Source organism: Ctenopharyngodon idella, chromosome 10, assembly GCF_019924925.1.
Source record: "Ctenopharyngodon idella isolate HZGC_01 chromosome 10, HZGC01, whole genome shotgun sequence".
NCBI classification, from domain to species: Eukaryota; Metazoa; Chordata; class Actinopteri; order Cypriniformes; family Xenocyprididae; genus Ctenopharyngodon; species Ctenopharyngodon idella.
In genome coordinates, this window is record NC_067229.1 from 46,529,156 (window position 1) to 46,545,835 (window position 16,680).

Sequence of the window (16,680 nt, forward strand, 5' to 3'; positions counted from 1 at the left end):
GTGATTTCACAGCGCCATCAGCTGCCACTGCTGTGCGCATGCGCAGTGGTGAAGCGCCGCTCTGAGGAATAAATAAGGGCAGGGAAACCGAACCGCAATGGGACAACTCTTATTTCGGTCCAATTCGGCCTAAAAATACCCCGAAATGGCTTTTATCCTTGACGGGGTGTCATTAGCGAGGTTTTAGAAGGCTTTTGGGATCTGTTTGGCTACTGAAAGGGACTGAGAAAGTTTAGAAGGAAACGAACTTCAGGGACATACAGAGACGGTCATGGAGGATTTCGGTTCGGCGCTGGAGAAGAACGTGGCGGATCTGACCGTGATGGACGTGTATGATATCGCCGCAGTGGTGGGTCAGGAGTTCGAGCGCATTATTGATCAGTACGGATGTGAGGCTCTGTCCCGCCTCATGCCCAAAGTGGTCCGGGTGCTGGAGATCCTGGAGGTTATGGTGAGCCGGAACAGCATCAGTCCAGAGACCGAGGAGCTGCGTCTGGAGCTGGACCGCCTCCGACTGGAGCGGATGGACAGACTGGAGAAGGAGAAGAAACATAAAAAGGTGCTTTTATAGACTAGAACATCTTATATGTATATATATATATATATATATATATATATATATATATATAATTTTTAATATATATATATATTAAATATATTTTATATAAACTATTATAAATATAGTAAATAATAAATATATTAATATGTATATAATTATACTGTATATAAATATAATCAATATATTAATTTTACATGTAATAAATATTACACTAATATATATAATTTAAGATTTATTAATATTTTATTTATAAAATTATAAATATGTTAAATAGTAAATATAAATTATTATATTTATTATATATAATTAATATTAATATGTTAATTTATAATATGTAATTACTATTCGTTAATCATTAATAACATATTATATATACTGTTTTTTTCTACTACTTCTATTACATCACATCATATGTACATTACGTTTGGTGGATGAAGTTGTTTCAGAACAAAGCAGCGCAGAGTGTACATGGGAAATTCTTTGGGAAAAAGTTCCTGCCCTGGACAGGAAATGATGGAACTGAACCACAGTCCATCACCATCACGTGTCCATATGAGTCTCACATATGAGACAAATCCAGATCTTATAAGGCTTATGTCACCTCTGTTCTGATGAAAATATACTGTGGTCATCTATATAGATCAGTGACTGCTAGTAAGTACTATAATACAGTGCTTATACTATGGTACTGAATGACTGCAATATTTATATATTATATGTTTATTTACATGGTACTTCATGTTGCTTTAAAGAATAACAAGTCCATGGTATTATGGCAAGTGTAGCACATAAAAATCTCACATATTATATAAGAATAGAGAAATACATTAATATGTGCATATGAGCAGACATTTGAATGAGGGCTGGGCGGTATATCGAGTTTGTATATACAGTGCTGGAGGAAGTTACTTTTAAAAGAAATGCATTACAATATTGCGTTACTCCCTTAAAAAAAAGTAACTAATTGCGTTACTTTTGATAAGAAGTAATGAGTTACATTATTTTTGCATTACTTTTTCTCTCCTGGGCTGGGCTTGCTTGTTTGTTTTTTAATAACAACAAACAAAGTTCTATTTTTGGCAAATGTAAAGGCCCTTTCACACCAAAAGTGAAATGAATAAGCCTCAGGCTGAAGGAAATGCATATTTACACCTGTACAGTAGAGGACGCAGCTCAAACAAACCTTTCAGCTGTGCTGACATTCTGGATTAAACAAGAATAGGATACAGGAGAACGAAGTTCAGCACTCTTATCTCTAAATCTAATCTAAAGTAATTTTTGCTTATTAGTATAATTCGTTACATTTATATAGAGCTTTTCTGGGTACTCAAAGCGCTTTACATATGGAAGGGGGAATCTCCTCAACCGCCACCAATGTGCAGCATCCACCTGGATGATGCAACGGCAGCCATATTGCACCAGAACGCCCACCACACACCAGCTTATTGGTGAAGAGGAGACAGATCACAATGGTTGAATTAGATCATTGAAGGTCAGCAGCGAAGACATTGGATAATAAAGTGAGATTAAATACATGAAGGCCCGGTTTCACAGACAGGGCTTAGCCTAAGCCAGGATTAAGCCTTAGTTCAATTAGGACATTTAAGTAGCTTTTATAAAAGTAGCTTTTATGCATCTTGAGACAAAACAATGGCACTGACATATTTTAAGATCTGTCAGTACAAGTTACTTTAAGTTACAACAGCTCAAACATGCATTTTAGTCTAGGACTAGCTTAAGCCTTGTCTGTGAAACCAGGGGAAAGTATATTTGTGTCATTTAATATAGTTAATTATTACAGGTTTGCGTAAAATTCTGAGATTGCATTTCACTGTTTTTATTCATTTTGAGGAATACTGAATGTTTTTGTGCAAATGATGTTCACATTTGGTCTAGATCTACAATACCCATCATGTTCACACAGCGCACACAACACCTCTGTGCTTTATTTCTCTCAACATGAGGAGAGCTGTTAGTCAATAAATGTGAAAAAGTAACTTAGATATTTTGTTGTAAATTGAAAAAGTAATGCGTTACTTTACTAGTTACTTGAAAAAGTAATCTGATTACGTTTCTCAAGTTACTTGTAATGCTATATATATATATATATTTATAAACGATATAGAATGAGGCGATACCATTTATTTATTTCGATAAACAGTAGTTTCATATGAGCACATCTGAAAAAGAGTGCAATAACTAAAATATACATTTTGCTAAAATATTTGTTGTTGGACAATAAATGTGTCATATGTCATATGTACTTTAAACCTGCAAGTAAGTGTATTTTATGATAGCAGTTACAGTAAAGTGACTATTGTAATGGAGTAATCAAATAGCCTAATATAATTAGTCTGTGTTTTTGTTTTTATTTATTTTCAGTGAATTTAACTTCTGCTTTAAAAAAAACAACAACGTAATGTTGTAATGTTACAATGTTAGAATGTAATGTGATTTTAACCCTGTTTTTGCACATAATATATATAGCATAGGCTACATGGTTACATTCACTATATCTGTTTTCATAGACTTCAGTATGAACATTGTTTGTAGGACAACACTGTTTTTTTTTATTTAATAAATACAGAATTTTTTTTTTTTTCATCTACATAGAGATATGTAGATAAAGCCGAGATATATACCGTATATTGCCATTCAGCCAAAAAAATACTGAGATATTATTTTTTGGCCATATCGACTAGCCCTAATATAAATAGAGCTTTTGTCCTTCTGTGAAGATGTTATTATGCTCCTCCTGCTTTGTGTGTTTTTGCTGATTGTTTCAGACATTACTTAACTTCAATGAAGGTCAGTGGTTAAATATACACTCATGTATATTTTATGAGGCACTTCTGAAATGTGTGTGTGTGTGTGTGTGTGTGTGTGTGTGTGTGTGTGTGTGTGTGTGTGTGTGTGTGTGTGTGTGTGAGAACAGGAGCTGGAGTTGGTTGAGGATGTGTGGAGAGGAGAAGCCCAGGATCTGTTGTCCCAGATCGCCCAGCTGCAGGAGGAAAACAAAACGCTGCTCAACAACCTGTCCGTCAAAGAGTGTCCGATGACGGAAGAGGACATACAGAAACAGGAAGGTAGTGCTAAAGCTCAGTGTTCATAAAAAGAAAGCATTGTGTCAGTCTCACAAGGTGTGGTATAGAAGCTTGTTGCAACATATATCACATTTCTGACTTTTTTTTCTCAGAATTGCGTTATAAAAACTCGCAATTGCGAGAAAAAAAGTCAGAATTACAACTTTTCTGACTTTATATCACGCAATTTTGAGAAAAAAGTCAGAATTGTGACATGATAAGTCGCAATTACCTTTTCTATTTTTTTATTTTAATGGCAGAAACAAGCCTCCATAGTGTGGAATACTATATCCCACAATGCACTGTGCTCCACTTGATCTTCCATTTCCAATGTGACGAAATACATGTACTGTATTTGACTTATTTGATCAGACTTCTAAAACAATATTGTTATACAAAATTGTATTAAAAACACAAAATCTGCACTATGTAGTAAGCAAGTATTACATTTGGAACATAGCCAGATTCTGTTTTCCCAGCATGCCTGTACCGGATACAAAGCAAACACATGTGATGCCCATAGGAATTCTCTCACACATTCTTTCAAGCGTTTAGGAACTGACACAAACGCTGCACAAAGCATCCCTTCTCCATGTGACAGAAGACGAGGCAGGGCGCATTACTGCATGAGCAGCACAGAGACTCCACAGTGCCTCTGACACACTCACGTGCCGATCCGCTGCCGTCAGAACAGTCTCTCTCTCAGAGCTGCTAGACGAGTCTGATTCAGTGTCAAACGCAGAGCGCAGCTGTTTACACAAACATTCCAGAGCCGCTGTCGGTCTCAACACTGATTTAAAGATAAAAAGAGCTATTTGAATAGAATGCAGGAAATTACTTGTATCATAAGCTCTTAAAATAATATTTTGGGTTATTTACAGCTTAATTTATATGGACAGCACCTGAGACATGCTGGAGATTACTACAAATATTCTGACAAAATATGTATTGTTTGTATATATGTAAATGTAATAGTAATTATATATTTTCCAACATTTTCCAAAATGTACATACATAATTACAAGGTACACATTTCAGATATTATTACAATAGTTCAAGTATTACATACACAAATTATTCATTTTGAATTATAGAATTATTTATCACCTTGTTTTTAAACATTTTCTTAAATTTACAAAGTGAAATACACAATTTTAATGTTCTATTTAATATTTCAATGGATTTAGACATTTTTGTTTTTACATTATTTATATCTGGTTTCCAACATAATTTATGATCTATTATAACACCCAAAAATGTATTTTCATACACTCTTTCTATTTCCTCATTATTAATCGCAATTTTAGCTTTGTTATTACTTTGCCGATTGCTAAATATTATGAACTTTGTTTTGCTTAAATTCAATGAAAGTTTATTATCATCAAACCATTTTTTTTTTTTTTTAAACCATCAATTCAGTTTTCACTGTATTCAGAAACTGTTCCAAATTTTTCCCTGAACAGTACAAATTTGTAATATTTTGGACACATTTCACAAATATAATTTATATATAGTACAAACAATTTGGGGCCTAGCACTGAACCTTGTGGAACATCGCAAGTGACTTTCATTAGATCTGATTTATTATATATATATATATATACTGTGTATATAGGATGCAATGATAGGATTTTTTTGGCCGATACAGATTTTAACAAGCAACCATTGGCCGATACCGATATTTGTCACTTGCTCACTTATTTGAACTTTTGTCATTAAAGTAGATTACTGCTGTGATCATGTTTTAAATTAGTAATTTGAATCACATGCATTAAGGTTTATTGCTGCATCATCAAGCCATTTTCATTGAACATGGATTGGATCCATTTAACATTCAACAGGCCAACATTATAAGAGAAGCACAAAGATAAAAAACAAAACAAATACAAATAAATCAACATGACAACCTTCAGAGATTATTTTTGCGATCAAATATTTCTTGAACTCAACATGAACTCATTGTTGACTTATTATTATAGAACATTACATATTTCTTTAATAAGGACATTATACAACTCTTAATTATAAAACTATCGGTTTGTTATTTCAGCCTTTTTCATGCTAAAATCGATATGCCAGTGGTTTTAAATTGATCAAAAATCAGCCGATAAATATCGGTGGCCAATACATCGGTGCATCTCTTATATATACAGTGTGTATATATATATATATATATATATATATATATATATACTTACTATGCAAAATTGTAATAATTAATGTATGTATAATTAAAATTGAATTAACAGAAAACTTAAGTTGTATTTAACTCTGAATATTCATTTAAGGCCAGCAACACATTATATTTCTAGGTCATGACAAACGTGAAGTGTGTCAGTGGTTGTGTGTCAGATGCTCTGCACGGACACAGATCTATTTAAAGAGCAGCAACATGGGCACTCAGACAAGAAGTTATTTGCTTACAGTGTCTGTCAGACTTCTTGTGTCTTTCCAGTGACCTGGTCCATGCAAAACAAAAACCTTACCCTGAAACTTCCTGCAGCTACTAGTGTGCCGATCAAAAATGGCCAATATGTTATCGATTAAACATGCATTATATTTTGATATTTTTTTGAATGTCGGTTCTCTGTTTAGTAAATGAGGCTGCAAACATGTGCTGTTTTTTGTTTTTAATTTGTGATGCCAGGCATGACCGAGAGGGAGCGGCAGGTGATGAAGAAGCTGAAGGAAGTTGTAGATAAACAGCGAGACGAGATCCGCGCCAAAGACCGTGAGCTGACGCTCAAAAACGAGGACGTTGAAGCGGTAAGGAGCTATGTTCTTCCTGAGCAAAACCTGTTCAGCCACTGTTTTTATCTCAAGAAAACAAGACACAAAAATGTCAGTCTTTTTGCTGGAAAAGTCATCAAAGTCACACCCTATGTAATGTGTGGTTTCACTCTGAAATTCATCATACTGTGCATGTTTAATGCATCGCAAATGCTGTTGAATTTCTTCCAGCTCCAGCAGCAGTTGAACCGGCTGATGAAGATCAACCATGACCTGAGGCATAAGATCACGGTGGTGGAGGCCCAGGGTAAAGCCCTGATCGAGCAGAAGGTGGAGCTGGAGGCGTCTGGTCAGGCAAGACAGCAGGAGCTTGGTAACCTCCGACAGGAAGTGGTCCGTCTTAAGGAGCGACTGAAAGAACAGGGCAAGATCAGCGCGGAGACAGAGGAGCCTGTAGGGCCGCCCTCACCTGCACAGGTACATGAATGTAAATGAATGTTGCATCGATTGTGTTGGTTTTATACATACATATTGTTTAGAAACTCTTCTGCTAAATGGGTTATGAATTGAAATTTTCCATTGCATCTTTGCTTGATTCCAATGAATTGAGACACTTCGGTTTTCAACTGTAGCATTAAGTCATTTCTATTTCTATTTAAAGGAAGTAAGTGTGATCTAAAGCATTGTTCACATGGTGTCCATAATGAGTCAGAATGAAACAATGAGTCACAGTCACAGAGGAGTCTAGGATGAGAAGAAAAATCAGCAGACAGTATATTTACAGTGCAACTCTATTAATTAGGGCTGCCAGTGTTAAATTGTGAACTTTTGGGATTAATTGAATATGTTTAATTTAATGCAGTTCACACATATGCATGCATTTAAACATGATGCCGAAAGATTATATATATATATATATATATTAACTGTGGCTGCCAGTGTTCATTTGTTAACCTTTGGGATTAATTTAATGTTTAACATGGTTACATTTAAGGCAGTTCACAAATTTACTTCATTTGACATTGGCTCGTTTATTAGTAAATGATGAAATATTATGTAATGTGAAAGACATTGCATTGTTTTGTTTTTGGCAAAGAAAACTGAAAAGAAGAAATGAAAATTGTGCTAGATTGTGTTTTTTGTGCTAGATTTGTTCAGATGTTTATTCACTCAAATAAACACTCCAGATAAAATGTTGGTTGCAATTTGCAATCCACATGTTTGTAACCACAGTCGACTAAAGCGGCCCCTTCCTGGGGTCAGGATTTAGCTTCTGAACTCCTTGCTGGGGGCCTGGAGATAGAGGAGGGTCCCCTCCATTTCGTCCCCCACACAGGGGCCCCTGGAGCCCTGACAGATGACGGTGAGGAGGAGAAGGATGATGAAGAGGCTGCGTTTTTATGGGTAACCCTCAAGCGGCAGCTCCTAAGGATAGCATGGAGTGTAAACTAACACCTGACCCAAATCTGTGACTGTTTGCACGAGTCACGCTAGGACGAGTGGTGTACAACAGACTGTAAGAGTAGGGCACTAATCGTGTTAGTCCTTCACACAGATACACACTCACTGTGAAGAGCATCATCTGGCGAAAGCCTGATTGTTAATTCAGCCTGCATGTGTGCAAATGAATGCAAACCATGTGACTGAATTAAATGTTAACTCATTGATGATCATGAGATCATAGTAGATCATAACAGAGAGCTTGCGGTCTACTGTAAAATAAAGGCACCAATCATATGCTGTTGTTCATTTACATTTACAATCTTACAATGGCCATATGATATGAAAGCAAAGGGGATGTTGTGTGAAAGACGCCATGAAATATTTTTTTTCTTACCTGCTGACATATTTCCCATTAAAACAGGAAGTACCAAACAGCTATTCATTATTTTATCTATTTTGTTTTATTATTATTATTAATATGTACACCACTGTTCAACAATTTGGACGATTTTTAATTTTTTTTTGAAATAAGTCTCTTTTCCTTAGCAAGGCTGCATTTATTTGATCAAAAATACAGTAAAAACAGTAATATTCATGGTTCCATTTTCTATTTGAATATATTGTAAAATGTAATTTATTCCTGTGATCAAAGCTGAATTTTCAGCATCATTACTCCAGTCTTCAGTGTCACATGATCCTTCAGAAATCATTCTAATATGCTGATTTGCTGCTCAAGAAACATTTATTATTATTATTAATGTTGAAAACAGTTGTGCTGCTTCATATTTTTGTGGAAACTGATACATTTTTTTCACTGTCCCCAAACATTTGAACCGTAGTGCCTATGTAAAGGTTTATTAACTTATTAAATCAGTTATCAGATATGAACTAAAAGCCAGTAAACTAATTTCGATTTTATATGGTCTTTAGAAACAACTGAATGTGTCTTGTGGAGTGTTTTTTTGTTGTTCATTAACAGCAGTGAAATCGGGTGATTTTTGTGTCATTTTGAGGATGCTCTGATAATGAAGATGTTTGTGTGTCTCAAGTTTAAACCTCTTCAGCAGCTAGTTGCTCTGTATGAAGACTAGTGTAAGTGACTGTAAGTGTTCCTCTCATCCACCAGGAGGCGCTGTGTGATGATGACATGTCCAATCTAGATCCAAAAGACCCGAACCGCCCACGATTCACCCTGCAAGAGCTGCGGGACGTCCTGCATGAGCGCAATGAGCTGAAAGCTAAAGTCTTCATGCTGCAGGAGGAAATCGCCTATTACAGAAGGTTAGCCATTTAAATTTTTACAATTTGGTCAGTCATATTTATCTGTAAGAAATTTCATATGTATTATTACAAATAATTTAATATATGAGTGTATATATAATATATGACTTATTGTTTAATCACATTTACAGTGAAGAACAGGAGGAGGAAACAGGCCCATCCCTGCCAGACCCCTCTCCTACCCTTCGGCCCAGCTCTCGCTCCAACTTTCAGCCCGAGTCAGGGATAAAACGACTGTGCGTACTGCTAAAAGAGCCAAACATCTTGCACATACATATATTACAAACATATTTAATCCTATAAATCAGCATAATTTTGGTCTTGTGTTGGGAGCGCACATGAGACGCCCAAAAATAAAGGTTTAGCGTAGGAAAAGAGATAATGTTATGAGCGTCAAGGGTGATGATTTAGAAATGTTTATGCATTTCTCAAGTCATGTCAAATTTATTTATGTAGCACTTTTCACAATGCATATTGTTTCAAAGCAGTTTTAGAGAAAATCATGATGTTAATGTTTATAATATTTTAATATCTTCATGCCTTGGTCGCATTTAACAGATAAGAGCTGGATGATAATATAGTTTTGTGACAATACAAGCTATCAAGCTGTTGATATATGCTATATAGTACAGTATATATCACCCTATGTGAGTATACTGTATGTATGCAGATAAAGTTGGACATACTTATATATCCAACTTTACAGGACCTGTGCGATAATATAGTTACTTTTTGTGAGGAAATAAACAATCAAGCAGTTGAGATTTGCTATATATAGTATAAATCACTTTATATAAGTGTACTGTAGGTATGTGAATAAAGTTGAATATAATATATATCCAACTTTACATATAGAACTGTGCGATAATACAAAGTAAATATTTAAAGCAACTTGCATTGCAATCAAAGTGTGCATTTTACCAGTTCATGCATTCCTTGGGAATTGAACCCATGACATGCTGTTTGAGCTAAATGAACACTAGACCATTAAAAAGCAGTTACACATTCACTAAACTGCAGGCTGACAGACACATTCAGAGTTTTATGACATTATATGACACATGTTGGCATCCATATACCCTTATTTTACTAAAATCTTAAGGCATGACCATCTTTAATGCTGCCATATGCATCTGAAGACACAGCAGTAGGAGAATGTCTTCAGAAACAGGACACTACAGGTGGTTCTGGGTGTATCTTCTCTTTGCTCAACTCTCCATATCTGTGCCTCTTTGTAACAGGATCTTCACAGCCATAATGCCGATGGTGGCGGCTGGGTTGATTCCAGATGACCCCACTTTACAGCCAATCAGACGACTTATTTCCCTTGTACGACCTTTTTTGGTGGTTCACCTTTGTGTTCTTTGCTGTTTTAACACCTTTATCCTCCCTGCATGTGATGGAGCTGCATGGCCCCCTCATCTCACCCCCCTCATTAGAGCCACTGACCGTAAAGAGCACATTCTGATTGGCTGATTGTGGGGCTATCTGTGTGACCAATCAGTAGGAGGATCGTTAGAATCAGCCAGTCAGAATCAAACTCCCGCTCACTCCTCTAACACTCGTGCTGCGCTGTAACCAGTTATATAACATTGTGTCACTACATTGTGTCAACTAAAAGAGTGCTTTATAGATGCGCAGGGAGATTGAACGCTTGATTGTCGCTGCTTGTATGAGCTGAAATGTCAAGCAAGAGCGTTTGTGAGATGCTTTATGCAACTTAGTTTATATCCGGAAAGACGTTAGTGATACAGTAGGGATACGGGTATGGTAGGGTGAAACATGTTGAGCAAGAAATTATATTTGTGTAAATGGCGGGGAATATAGATATGCAACGATGCCAAAAGCTCATATTTCATGCCAAAATCAAAGGAAGAAATTAAGCAAAAATTTATATATATTTAAATATAAACACTTTCTGCATATTTATAAATATTTATATTTATATGTTTTTTTCATTCTGGCATTCTTTATTTTATATGATGCCAAAAGATCATATGTATGTGTGTATATATATATATATATATAGGTTTTCATCTTTTATTTTATTTTATTTATATAAATATATGTATATATATATATATATATATATATACACATTAGATTTTACACCAAGTACAGTGTTGAATTTATTTGTTTTATTAATGCAGATTTCATCTTATTTATAGTGCTTTTATTTAAGAAAAGCATAATCTACAGACTTTTTTACATTACAGTAATGAGAATTTGAGTAGGAAATTGTCATGAAAATAATGCAAAAAAAAAACTTTTGTCTTTTGATTCTGGTGTGAAATATGATATTACTTTGTGCAAAATAACCATAAATAGGCTGTGCATTATTATCAATAAAAAATTACACTTGAACAGTTCTTGAGTGTTTCTCAACAACACCCAAATGTAAATGAAACAATCTAGTTCATTAATCATAGTTTATGGACACATTGCAAACAAAATATGCTGATGTCCTGTCTTACATTCACAGGTTTAGCTTCTTTTCCCGGGACAAAACCCGAGGCTCGCAGAGGAGGATGCCGCAGTTGGGTGACGGCTTCGGCTCGTGGGCGGGGAAAGATGACGTGTACACAGAACAGGCCCAGGAGGCATTACAGCACATGTAACGAACACAACGCTCCACTAACCGCTAACCTGCACCATGTGACCGTATGCAACGTTTACGCTCCCTTTCATGGTCGACTTTCACAGTACAACGTCTGCAAGCAGATGAGACAAAAGCTCACAAAGGGAACACGGGGGACGGGGCCGTTTAGAGTTACTGATAGATAGTGGCCCTTACCTTCACCCAAAGATACCGTGAGGGAGTTTTATGTGCCTATTTTGTTAGATAGTTAGACATTTTATTGCTATTGCAAATGGCGAGTTACTGTAAGCGGATGACGCAGAAGAATAGAAGATTTCAGACAGTATTCTGATGATGTGTAAAGAGAAGATGCCTTCAGTAGATAAGATAGATATCTATTTTTTAATTCAAATTGAATTATGAACGAGACACAATGGCAAGAAACCATGAATTCGCATGTGGCTGAAAAAAGTAGCTATACCCAAGCCAGAGATCGTCTGAAAAAGATGGTGGCATTATATGATTAATCATATTTAAAACTTTTTTTGAAATTGCACAGTAGCCTGATTCTTTTGGCACACTGAAATGTTGAGAATTTAAAGGAATATCTGACGTTCAAAACTTGAAATCCTCCATGGCATTATGTAGATTACCACAGAAAATAATTTCGACTTGTCCTTCAGTTTGTAACAACAAACAGATGTTGTATTTACAGTAATGCACTTGGAATGGAAGTTTATGGGGCAAAATTTTAAATTAATTTAAAATCATAAAGATTAAAAGCAGAAATGGGCCTCTGAATTTTTGAAGTAAAGTTTTGTGGGAAGAGGTTACTTTTACCATTAAAAGAAGTCTCTTCTGTTGTATCAGAAATACAGTAAAAACAGTCATATTGTGAAATATTATTATAATTTAAAAGAACTTTTCTATTTGAATACATTTTAAAATGTAATTTATTCCTGTGATCAAAGCTGAATTTTCAGCATCATTACTCCAGTCTTCAGTGTCACATGATGCTTCAGAAATCATTCTAATATGCTGATTTGCTGCTAAAGAAACATTTATAATCAAAACAAAACAGTTGTCCTGCTTCATATTTTTGAGGAAACCATAATACATTTTTTCAGGATTCTTTGATGAATGGAATGTTCAAAAGAACAGCATTTAATTAAAATAGAACCTTTTGTAACATTATAAATGTCTTTACTGTCACTTTTGATTTATTTAATGCATCCTTGCTGGATAAAAGTATTAATTTCTTTTTAAAAAATCTTACTGACCCCAAACTTTTGAACTGTAGTGTATGACGTCACGTCGTATTTACACACCGTGTTTAGTGACTATACATGGTCATGACAGTGATTTTATCACAGAATGTGGCTACACTTTCAAAACACTGTATTTTACCATTTATCCCATTGCAATACCCCATATACTTCTATTGTACGTGCATCATCGCACGTTTTGTGTTTGTTTTTACGAACTGAGGGGCAAGTCAAACTTATTTTCTGTGGTAATTGACAGGATGTCGTATAGTTCTGCATTTAAGAACCTGGATCATGTCTTTAAACCCTGGAATCATGAAACAAAGTTTTATGCGTCGTCAAGTGTTTCTGCAGCACATTAAAGCAGAACAATATTAATAATCCATAGTTTACTACTGGCATCTGGCTGAAGTATCTATCACATGGACAAATGTCATTCACCAGCGGTTTTGCATTGCTTGAATGGTGCTTTCACTGGCAATAATAGAAGTGTTTAGAGAAAGCATGGAAATGTGTGACTATGGTAAAGTGTGTTGATGAAGGCAGCTTTGTAAGCAAGAAATTCATGCCCATGGGCCTTAATTCAATTGTTAAAGAGCTAGTGATGCCACTCGACGTGATGGCAAACTCCAGAACTGAGAATGATATCCAGCAACAAGAACTGGATCAAATGTATCATGAAGGATTATGCATAACTCATCTCATTGTGTATTAAACTATTTTATACCATGCATTGTCAGAGGTTGCTGCTCTTCATTTCAGATATCAACTGATAGTCATTGAAACTTTATTTGTATGACAAATTAGTTGTTCTATGGTACAAAATCCATTTATTGAAATTAAAATTTAAAGGGATACTTCACCCAAAATTAAACATTTTGTCATTATTTACTCAGCTTGAAGGATTAGTTCACTTCAGAATTAAAATTTCCTGATAATTTACTCACCCCCATGTCATCCAAGATGTTTATGTCTTTCGAAAAGAAATGAAGGTTTTTGAGGAAAACATTCCAGGATTTTTCTCCATATAGTGGACTTCAACAGTTACCAACGGTTTTAAGGTCCAAATGTCAGTTTCAGTGCAGCTTCAAAGAGCTCTATATGATCCCAGACGAGGAATAAGAGTCTTATCTAGAGAAACAATCGGCCATTTTCTGAAAACGGACTACGTCACGTGTGACCTTTCCAACATGATTACGTAATGTGTGGCGCATCGCAGAGCAGTGCAAGACGAGCATTTGTGGTTAAAAAGCATATACATTTTTATTTTTTTAGAAAATGACCGAATGTTTCTCTAGATAAGACTCTTATTCCTCGTCTGGGATCATGTAGAGCTCTTTGAAGCTGCACTGAAACTGACATTTGGTCCTTCAACCCGTTGGTCCCTGTTGAAGTCCACTATATGGAGAAAAATCCTGAAATGTTTCCCTCAAAAACCTTAATTTTTTTCGATTGAAGAAAAAAGACAAACATCTTGGATGACATGGGGGTGAGTAAATTAATTACTAAGTGAACTAATCCTTTAATGTCATTCCATTCTGTATGAGTAAATAATGGCAGCAGTTTCATGTTCAGATGAACTTTTATTTCAAACTAAATCACATTAGTGGGGAAAAAAAAACAGTATAGACTAAAGAAAAGAGTCTTGAATGTATGCAAAGTTTATTCTCGGTCTCTGTAAGAGTCTCTGTGTCGTCTGTCTTCCTTTCTGCTAGAGTCTTTCTCTCGGCTTCTGTCCCGGTGGTGTTTAGAGTCCCTTTTCTCTTTGTAGTAACCTCTATCATTCCGATCATTCCCTCTATCCCAGTCGTTTTTCCTCTCCCGCCATCGTCCGTGTTCCCTATCTTGTTCTTGGTCTCTTTGCCTTTCCTCCCTCCCACTCGATGCATCCCATCTATCTGCTGAACGGTTCTGGGGCATCATGGATGTCAGATTGATGGGCTTCCGGAAAGGTCTATCCCTGCCTCCAAACCTCAGCTGACCGGATTCCTTCTTGCCACCTTGGCCTCCTCCGAGTCGGCGTGGAATCCATCCCTGGAGTGTCCGCTCTTGCTCGAAGTCCACAAAGAGCTCGTACTGGTCCACGACCAGCTTGTTGGCGTCTCTCCAGGCTCTCTTCACCGAACGCTCCTCCTTGTACTCAACGAAAGCGTAGCGTTTGGAGAAACCCGTCACAATGTCTCGCACCAGACGCACCCTGCGGATGTCTCCAAATTTGGAGAAGACTTCCTGAAGCTTGTCCTCAGACGTCTGCGGATTCAGGCGGGCCACGAACAGCGTCAGGTGAGGGTCACCGGTCACGCCCTTGTTAGGCTTGTAGCGGGCCAGCATGCCCCTCCACACGGCTCTGTCGTGGGGCTCCTCATCTGTGCCATCGATACTGCCCGCTTTGAGAGGGTCGTAAACCTTCGCCACAGGACTCCACTCGCTCATCATCTGATGGTAGAGTTTTAGAAAAATAATGAATGCAAAATTCTAGTATTACAGAAATGGTTCACTCAAATAAATTCTGATCATTATTTATTAACCCCTCACCATTTTTGTGAAACTTAAATTTACGAGTCGTTTTCACTAATTTTATGGTATTATGTAGAGGTTGACAGCCTTTGATAACTATGAACTGGATAAAAAAACCTCTTTTGTGTTCAGTGGAAATAACAGCATAACAGTTTTAGAATTACATGAGGGTGAGTAAATAAGGACACAAATGTTGTGTGAATTATAACCTCAATCATAACGTGGGGTCCAAAGACAACCCTAGCGAAAAGACGTATTTTAATTTGAGAATGTCTTAGTATTTGGTTTCTTATTCTCTATTATAATTATTATTTTGAATTGGCTTTTATTTTTATATTTTTTGTAATTGTGTTGCGTTTTTTTTTAGGTTTAATTTATTTTTATTTCAGTTTTAGTTCTCGTTTATTTCCAGTTAATTTTACTGCTCCAACTTAAACTTATTTCAGTTAGTTGGCAACGCTTTATTTCAGTTAACAAAAAAGTTTTTAATAGTTTTATTTAATAATAACCCAGCATGTCTTGAGAATGATCAGTGAAACGAGAACATCTGACCGTTTGTACCTAGTAAACGGCCTCTCTCTACTCCTTTAAATCTTGTCTACTTAGGCGATTCACTAGGTTTTAAGATGTTGCTTTTATACTTGTAAAAAAAAAAAATATATATATATATATATATCCAAATCTGAGCACACACGAAGATATAATGTGCTGTACAATTTTAGTGTTTAACTCATAGTCATATCTCTTTGAATTCACTGACACCACATATACAATTGATATTTAATTTTTTTGTAATTCTGAATAATGTCATTCATAACAATATCCACAGTAACGTTACAATAAAATAAAGCATCAAAACAAACCTTGCTGGTGCGCCGTCTAAACCTCTCCGTGTGGAAACTTCAGCTGTTCTGTTCGACAGGCCGCGTTCGTGTCGCTGACGTAACCGGACATGACATGGTCTGTCATATACCCATTTATTTGTCCATGATAACACATGTAAACAAAATAATAGTTATAGTACAAATTAGTTACAAGAGTACAAAATAGTTACAAATTAATAATACTAATACTAACATACAAAGTTAGTTGGGTAAAGAATTGAGTCAATTCACCCGCCTCCATACAGTACTTTATCCCACACAATATCTATAAAAAGGTAACTTCTCCCCTTCTAAGCTCCCCATAAAACTGGCATGTAAACAATGTCCCTCAGAAAGTGAA

The 16,680-nt window shown here is 36.0% G+C and overlaps 2 protein-coding genes across 5 annotated transcripts; one reads left to right on the forward strand and one right to left on the reverse strand.

Annotated features, from left to right (window-relative positions):
* The first annotated feature begins 30 nt into the window (after window positions 1-30).
* rilpl1 (Rab interacting lysosomal protein-like 1) lies at window positions 31-13,670 on the forward strand. Of its 4 annotated transcripts, XM_051909799.1 has the most exons (9): window positions 31-559; window positions 3,495-3,645; window positions 6,290-6,408; window positions 6,604-6,849; window positions 7,606-7,776; window positions 8,942-9,096; window positions 9,228-9,332; window positions 10,338-10,425; window positions 11,579-13,670. In XM_051909799.1, exons 1-9 carry the CDS (start codon window positions 272-274, stop codon window positions 11,582-11,584), a joined length of 1,329 nt encoding a protein of 442 aa, XP_051765759.1. In that variant the 5' UTR covers window positions 31-271; the 3' UTR covers window positions 11,585-13,670. The 4 variants fall into 4 exon arrangements, with proteins under 4 accessions (XP_051765759.1, XP_051765758.1, XP_051765761.1 ...); XM_051909798.1 differs by lacking the exon at window positions 10,338-10,425; XM_051909801.1 differs by lacking the exon at window positions 7,606-7,776 and having other exon boundaries at window positions 32-559.
* An 832-nt stretch (window positions 13,671-14,502) lies between these two features.
* Window positions 14,503-16,466, reverse strand: snrnp35 (small nuclear ribonucleoprotein 35 (U11/U12)). Its single transcript, XM_051909802.1, has 2 exons — window positions 16,320-16,466; window positions 14,503-15,375 (listed from the first exon to the last, which is right to left on the reverse strand). The coding sequence occupies exon 2, from the start codon at window positions 15,373-15,375 to the stop codon at window positions 14,602-14,604; it is 774 nt and encodes a 257-aa protein (XP_051765762.1). The 5' UTR covers window positions 16,320-16,466; the 3' UTR covers window positions 14,503-14,601.
* Between the last annotated feature and the right edge of the window lie 214 nt (window positions 16,467-16,680).